Genomic DNA, 7,917 nt, shown 5'->3' with positions numbered 1-7,917 from the left:
AATGTTTACCTCCACATCACAAGGAAGCAAAAGCAGTGGTCTCTGTAATGAGAAAAAGTAGTCATCCAAAGAAAGTGACCCAGCAGTACCACAGGACATGGATTTGATAGAGAAGTTAAGGGTGATATAACTGCATAGCCCATATGCAAGTAGCTGGAGGAAAGATTGAAGGTGTTGACTAGAGCCATGCCTCTGGGTCCAAATCCCTACCCATGTCCATGTGACCACTCTTGACCATGGCCCACCTGCCCCTCCCACATGCACCCCAGCCGAACTGATGTGCAGGGTCACCCAATGCCACACCCTGTGACTGTTACCTAACCCCACAGGTGGCCCCCAGGTGTAGGGTGCTGGCCACCTGGTACAGCCCTCTGTTCTGTCTGATGGTCTAGACCTGGTTTTGCTGAGGATCCTCCATTTATCCATTCTCACTGGCAGATGTCCCTGAGCAGGGGCATGAGGCTGGCAGAGGACCAGGTCACCCTGAGGGCACCCCTCTTGCTGTTTGCGCTCTGGGCATTGCTGGCTCCTGTCCAAGGTTCTCAAGGTCGTCCCTCATGGCGCTACATCTCTTCTGAGGTGGTAATTCCCAAGAAGGAGTTGCACCACGGCAAGGGCGTTCAGATGCCTGGCTGGCTGTCCTATAGCCTGCATTTTGGGGGCAAGAGCCATGTTATCCACATGAGGCACAAGAAACTCTTTTGGTCCAGACAGTTGCTGATGATGACTCAGGATGATCAGGGAGCCTTGCAGATGGACTACCCCTTCATCCCTCCAGACTGTTACTACCTCGGCTACCTGGAGGAGATTCCTCTTTCCATGGTCACCATGGACACGTGCTATGGGGGCCTTGAAGGTATCATGAAGTTGGATGACCTTGCCTATGAAATCAGACCCCTCAGCCATTCCCAACGGTTTGAACACGTTGTTTCTCAGATAGTGGCAGACACCAATGCAACGGGACCTACTTATAACCTGGGATATAAGGAGGTTAGGAACCCCCTGTTCTCTCAAGCAAATATCAGTGCAGCCCCCAGGATCTCTAGTAAGTTGTATTCATCCCATCGTGGGATTTTGAAAGGACTTGTTCTCGGTTCCAAAACAATGTATGGTGTGTTCAACAACGTGTCAAAATGTGCCCGATTCCTCATAAGGCTTGTTAGTTTGACTGACTCAATGCTTCAAGGGATTGATGTAAGGCACTATATTTCCTCCATGGTCATTTATAATCTGGAAGATCCAGTTGTCTTGAACAATTTTCGGGTGCCAGGGAGTCCGATTCATATCTACTTTCAGAGACACTTGTTTGTTGCTTTTAAACCACATACAGCTTTACTTATGAACAAAGATGCACCACATGAACTTCAGTTTCAGCCAGCCCCATACGCGGTATGCGGATCAAAATCCATCATCTCGCTTGCTTCTCTAGGCAGACATTTTTTATTGTTGTCTGTGTTAGTAGCCCAAAAAATTGCATTATCTATTGGTATTTTTTATGACAATCAGTTTTGTGCATGCCAGAGGAGGTCTACCTGCATTATGAATCAATACCCTGTTATGACAGATTCTTTCAGTAACTGTTCCTTCATTCATATGCAGCATGTAGTGGTGAATAATTTTTGTGAGTGCATATTTGACTCAGGACTTTCCTATTTCAATAAAAGCCTGACTCACGATCGTTGTGGAAACTATGTAGAGGAGCCAGGTGAGCAGTGTGACTGTGGCTCCTTCAAGCAGTGCTACAACAATCCCTGCTGTACGACTGATTGCATTCTAACCCCTGGCAGCAAATGTAATACAGGCAGATGCTGTACAAACTGCACCTATTCCGATGCTGGGACACTCTGCAGGCCCATCCAAAATATATGTGATCTTCCAGAATACTGCCGTGGGGTGTCCGTGGAGTGCCCTGATGACTTCTATGTGCAAGATGGAACCCCGTGCACTGAAGAGGGCTACTGCTATCATGGAAACTGCACTGACCGCACTATGCACTGCCAAGAAATCTTTGGCAGAAATGCTGTGAAGGGTGAAAATGTCTGCTATACCATAAATCAAAAAGGCAGCCGATATGGACACTGCAGAAGAGACGCAGGGGTATTCAAATCTAAACCCTGTTCCCCCACAGACATGCAGTGTGGAAGGCTGCAGTGTAGTAACGTCACGCATCTCCCTCAGCTGCAAGAGCATGTGGGATTTCATCAGTCTGAGATCTCAGGGTTCTGGTGTTTTGGGCTGGATTCGCATCGTAGCACAGGAACAACCGATATTGGTCATGTGAGAACTGGTACCCCCTGTGCTCCTGGAAAGTTCTGTCAGGATACCTACTGCAATGGCAGTGTGGCTCAGCTGAACTATGACTGTATCCCGGAGAAATGCAGTCACAGAGGGATATGCAACAATAACAGGAACTGCCATTGCCACGTAGGCTGGGATCCTCCACGGTGCACTGAACGAGGCACTGGTGGGAGCACAGACAGTGGACCCCCTCCAAGAAGAATGCGGTCAGTCAGGCAAAGTCGTGAATCCGTGGTGTATCTCAGAGTGATCTTTGCTAGAATCTATGTCTTAATTGCTGCATTCCTCTTTGCTGTTGCCGGAAATGTCAGAACTATCAACAGACAGAAGGTTACGGAAGAGACTGTTGATCAAGACAATGCATAATTCAGCCTCCAGACCCCTAAACAACTATAGACAATCCACGTGGCTCATCTGTGAAAATACAGTAATGAGGCGGCACAGCTAACATCCACGTTTCCGGGGGTCTGCGGGAGACACAGGGGTCCACAGGCACATCATGGACCTGACACCAGGTCTCTGATGCGTCACTGAGCAGAACTCTGAAATAAAACTTGAAAACTGCATGCTTGTGGCCTCTATGTATTTGTGTAAGCCTGTAAGAGCCCAAACGGTGCCTAAGACTCTGTGCAGAAGACCTGAGTCAGCAGCTGTGTCTTGGGCTGAGGTTTCTGGTTCCAGAAATAAGAGAAGTTGCCACAAGCTCCTTGAGGGGCAAATTCATGAATTTTCTCCAAAACTGTGCTCTTGCACACTGAGCTTTGTCTCATTCTTCAGGTAATCTCTCATTTCCTGGTGCCAATATGGGTTCAGGGTGATGGAGGGCTACCACCCACCCATACTGCCTGTCCCACACTGGGGTGTCTGTGGGCTGTCAGGGAAAGGGACATGGATTCGATCCCAGCCAGTGCAAGCTGTGCCTCCCTGGAGAGCAAATTTCCGAATGTGGGAGACTGACACTATGAGGCTGAAAGTAGCCCCCAGTGAAATCAATCAGAAAGGTAGGCACAAGTGCCTATGGATGTCTCTGGCATTCTGAGGGAGCCCGATGAATATGAACCCCTTTTCTCCTTCTTTTCTCTATTTTTCAGTGAGTTCATCCTTAGATGAGGGTCTGCCTAGGATTTCCACTTTGGTTCTCCCAAGAACCTCCTAGAAGTCCTGCAGAGTTGAGCCTGTGGAAAGTTAGGGACCCTTTTTCTAAACATTTTTTACTATTTTTGCAGTTGTCTAGAATGTATTTTAAATCATAATAGTGATATTAAAGTCTGTTTATATTCTTCTGAATTGAAAATATACAACTTTTTAATAGTAATTGATTAGGAAATTTTCAGAACTAAACAGTAACTGTTTCAGAAATTACTTTGGAATAAGAATGCATCCCATAATTCACCAATAGATGTAAAACACATGAAGCACATAACAGGATTTTCACTTCAGTTCATACCTAGAATCCTTGTTGGTGCAGATAGTCTTGTAAGTTGTACCAATGTGTCCCAATGCATGCACTTTGTCTCAAAGACACATGGTTACACAAAGTATTAGACTGCCATGTGTACACATATTCTCCACGTTCCAGGGCAACCAGGTAATCATACTTTCCCAGCACCTCCTGAAATTCTCGTGCAGCCACACTGCATGTTCCCAGCAAGAATGCGTCCAGGAATGTTTGGGAAGGAGGGCCAAACAGGTGCCCCGGCCACCTGCTCAGTAAACTACAGAAGGATGCTAAGTGAACTGTGGAGTAACATCAGCCCTTCTGCCTGTTTGGACACACGTGTTACAGATGCAGACCTATTCAGTTAACACCATACATGTGCTGGAAACGTGAGTTTACCTTCAGGATAAAGTAAGAATGGGTCCTGTGGAGGATCTAGCACCCACAGGCCACACCCACTATTGATGGGAGTCTACACACCAGCACACGGCGATGTGGGCTTCAAGTATAGTGCTGGGTCTGAGCGGACAAGCAGAATGTGGCTGAACCTAGAGCCTAGAAAGGTGAAGGGGAGGAAGAAATTCTCCACCAAATGTTCTTGTGGACCAAGAACTAAGGTCACAGGACGTGGATTAACAGGGGAAAGAAACCAAAGTTCATTGTGTGTGCACAGAGGTCCCCCTAGATACACATTAACTAGATCAGAGAAGTGAGGGTCCCCTAAACTTACATTAATGAGCTAAGCAAAGTGAGTGCCCCCTAGAGTAATATTAACTAGATAAGTGAACTGTAGTGTGCCCCCTAGATTTACTAACTAGATAAAGTGAGTGCCCCCTCAGATATACACAAATCAGATAAGCTAAGCAGGTGCCCATTAGATTTATATTGACTAAATAAGTAAAGTGTAGCGTGCCCCCTAGATTTACATTAACTAGATAAGCTAAGTGAGTGTCCCCTAAATTTACATTAACTGTATAAGCAAGGTGAGTGCCCTTAGATTTATGTTACTTAGGTAAGTGAAGTGTAGCTTGCCCCCTACATATACATTAACTCCATAAACTGAGTGCCCCCTAGATATACATTAACTAAATAAGCAAAGTGGAGTACCCCCTAGATACCCATTAACTAGACTGGCAAAGTGACTGTCCTCTAGATGTATGTTAACAAGAGAAGCAAAATGAGTGCCCCCTAGATGAATAACTAGATAAGTGAAGTTAGTGACCTCTAGATTTACATAACTAGATAAGCAAAGTTTAACCTGCCCCCTAGATTTATATTAACTACAAAAGTGAAGTGAGTGCCACCTACATATACATTAACTCCATAAGGGAAGGGAGTGCCCCCTGTATATACATGAAGGAGGTAAGTGAGGTGAGTGCCCCTAGAATTATATTAACTAGGTAAGGAAGAGAGTGCCCATAGATGTACATATACTGGATCAGCAAAGTGAGGTTTCCCTAGATTTACATTAACTATCTAGGCGAAGTGTAGCTTGCCCCCTAGATTTACATTCACTACATAACAAAGTGAATGTGTCCCCCAGATTGACATTAACTAGATATGGGAAGTGGAGCTTGCCCCCGAGATTTGCATTTACTAGATAAGCAAAGTGAGTGCCCCCTAAACATACATTAACTGGATAATTAAAGTGAGTTCCCCCTTTGCTGACATTAACTAGATAAGCAAATTGAATGTGCCCTAGATATACATTAATTAGATAAGCAAAGTGTGCTTACCTAATGTGTCCCATAGATTTTCATTAACAAGAAAAGGAAATGAGTGCCCCCTAGATTTACATTAACTAGATAAGTGAAACGAGTGCCCCATAAACTCACATTAACTAGGTGAGTTAAATGAGTGCCCACTAAATAAAAATTTACTGGATAAGTGAATGATCCCTAGATTTACATTAACTACATAAGGGAACTGAGTGCCCCCTAGATTTACATTAACTAGATAATCACAGTGAGTTCCCCTACATTTATTTCAACTAAATCAGTGCAGTGCCCCCTAGATTTATATTAACTAGTTGCACTAGATCAATATTAACTAAATAAGTGAACTTTAGTGTTCCCACTAGACTTACGTTAACTACATAAGGGAACTGAGTGTCCCCTAGATTTACATTAAATCGATAAGCAAAGCGAGTGCCCCCTAGGTCTATATGAACTAGATAAGGGTGATGAGTGCTCCCTAGATATTCGTTAACGAGATAAGGGAAGTTAGTAACTCCTAGATACACATTAACCACACAAGCAAAGCATTGCCTGCTGTTTTCAGCAAAGCCAGAAAGCAGTGTTCTGCTTTGCAATGTGTTCCCTGTAATGTCCTACACCAGGACATACCTATTTGATTTCCCACATGTCTGACTTACTTCACTTATCCTGATGCCCTCAGGATCCACCCATGTTGTAGCAAAGGGCAAATTTTCATTCTTTCTTATGGACGAATCATAGAATTCCACTGTACATACAGGCCACACTTCTTTTTACCCATTCTTCTGTCTGCGGACACATAGGGTGTTTTGGTTCTTGTAAATAATGCTACAATGCACAAGGATGGGGGGAATGAAGATATCATTTAAAGTTAGAGTTTTCACTTTCTTTGGAAAGTTGGACTTTCACAAAGACTCCAGTCCATGTGTGATCAACTAAGACTGTTTCCCAGAACCTCGGAGACCACAGACAAGAAAGGTGGAGCAGGTTCAGGGGTCACTGTAGAGTCCAAAGCCACACTCAGGTATGTTCACCTATGCATGTGTAGGGAAGACTATTCAGGGGTTCTTTGACATATGGAGCTGGATCCCACAGGGCCCAAAAATGCACATTTGTTTGTAGATGGATGCCAAGTTTTGGAGGGGTGTGAGAGACAACACAGGGACATCTTAGGCTGCTATGAGCCTGACATTACCCCTCTACTACCCTTCCAATTCTTTTGTGAGATTCAAAAGACAAAAGCATCAAGTGTGACTATAAATCAATGCTCATGGGTACACAATACATACAGATGTGGCCTGTGACATCAGTAGAGTGGGGAGTGGTGTGGAGCCGATAAGGTGTACTTGTCCGTGGGATTGAATTTAAGTAGTTATCAGTTGACAATAGACTGTTACGGCTTTAAAGTGTTTTGTATAAGGGCATGGTAAACCCAAAGGATCTATCTAAAGAATGTGCACAAAGGAACAAAGAAGCAAATGAAAATGTCTCACTGCAAAATATCAACTAAGCACAAAGGAAGCCATTCATATGGGAAATGGAGTACAAAAGCTGTGAGATGTGGAAAGAAAACACAGACCTTATGTTATGTTCCAATCACAATAAGGAAAAGTGTTCACCCTTCTTTTTTTGTTTTGTTTTGTTTTGTTTTGTTTTGTTTTGTTTTGTTTTCTTTTGTTTTGTTTTGGTTTGGTTTGTTTTGTTTTGTTTTACATCCCAAATTGCTCATGATCTATCCCCTGGCCATAATGTCTTTAATTTTCTTCAAAAACGCCACGATCTCTACTTAGCACCAGTGTCCTAACACCTGTTGTTATGGCTGTTGTTTCTATGAGTGTACAGAATCACATGAAATTATTCCCACCAACACAGACTCATGCACACTTGTATGAAATCTTCTCTGTGCATAAACATCTTTAGGGTTAATATCACATATTGTATGATTTGCAGTCATGTCCATGCATAAATTATTACTAGCCAAATGTGTATAGGAATGTCTTCTAGGAATACCTTTTTTTTTGGCCCCAGATTTATTGAGATACAATCGACATACAACACTATGTAAGTTTAAGGTGTACAATGTGATGCCTTGACACATGTATATAATGTGAAATGTTTACCAAGTTGAAGTTAGTCAATACATTCTTCAGCTAATTATGGTAAGAACATAAAGCAACTTTCAATATACAATATGTATATTAATTATTGTCATCTTACTATACATTAGACCCATGGAAGCTTTTTGTCTATCTTCTAACTGGAAGTTTGGACACACTGAGCAATGCCCCCCCCCCCCATTTTCCCTGCCCCTCAGTCCCTGGAACCTACCATTGCACACTCTGTTTCTGGGAAATTGATGTTTCTAGACTCCACATGTAAGTGTGATTATACAGAATGTGTCTTTCTCTGTGTGACTAATTTAACTTAGCATAATGTCTTCAAGCTTCATCCATGTAGTCACAAATG

At 43.4% G+C, this 7,917-nt stretch overlaps 1 protein-coding gene across 1 annotated transcript; it reads left to right on the top strand.

Annotated features, from left to right (window-relative positions):
- Positions 1-365: 365 nt before the first annotated feature.
- Positions 366-2,864, top strand: LOC144616600 (disintegrin and metalloproteinase domain-containing protein 21-like). The gene has a single exon (XM_078447736.2). The coding sequence runs from the start codon at positions 439-441 to the stop codon at positions 2,662-2,664; it is 2,226 nt and encodes a 741-aa protein (XP_078303862.2). The 5' UTR covers positions 366-438; the 3' UTR covers positions 2,665-2,864.
- The last annotated feature ends 5,053 nt before the right edge of the window (positions 2,865-7,917 follow it).

Source organism: Panthera onca, chromosome B3 (assembly GCF_046562875.1).
Source record: "Panthera onca isolate mPanOnc1 chromosome B3, mPanOnc1 haplotype 2, whole genome shotgun sequence".
Classification (NCBI taxonomy): Eukaryota; Metazoa; Chordata; class Mammalia; order Carnivora; family Felidae; genus Panthera; species Panthera onca.
Note: the sequence above shows the minus strand (reverse complement) of the source record. Positions and strands in the feature narration are given on the sequence as shown.

Bases quoted from the DNA above. Each gene is read 5' to 3' on its own strand.
- LOC144616600 (XM_078447736.2), top strand. From the start codon at position 439: ATGTCCCTGAGCAGGGGCATGAGGCTGGCAGAGGACCAGGTCACCCTG.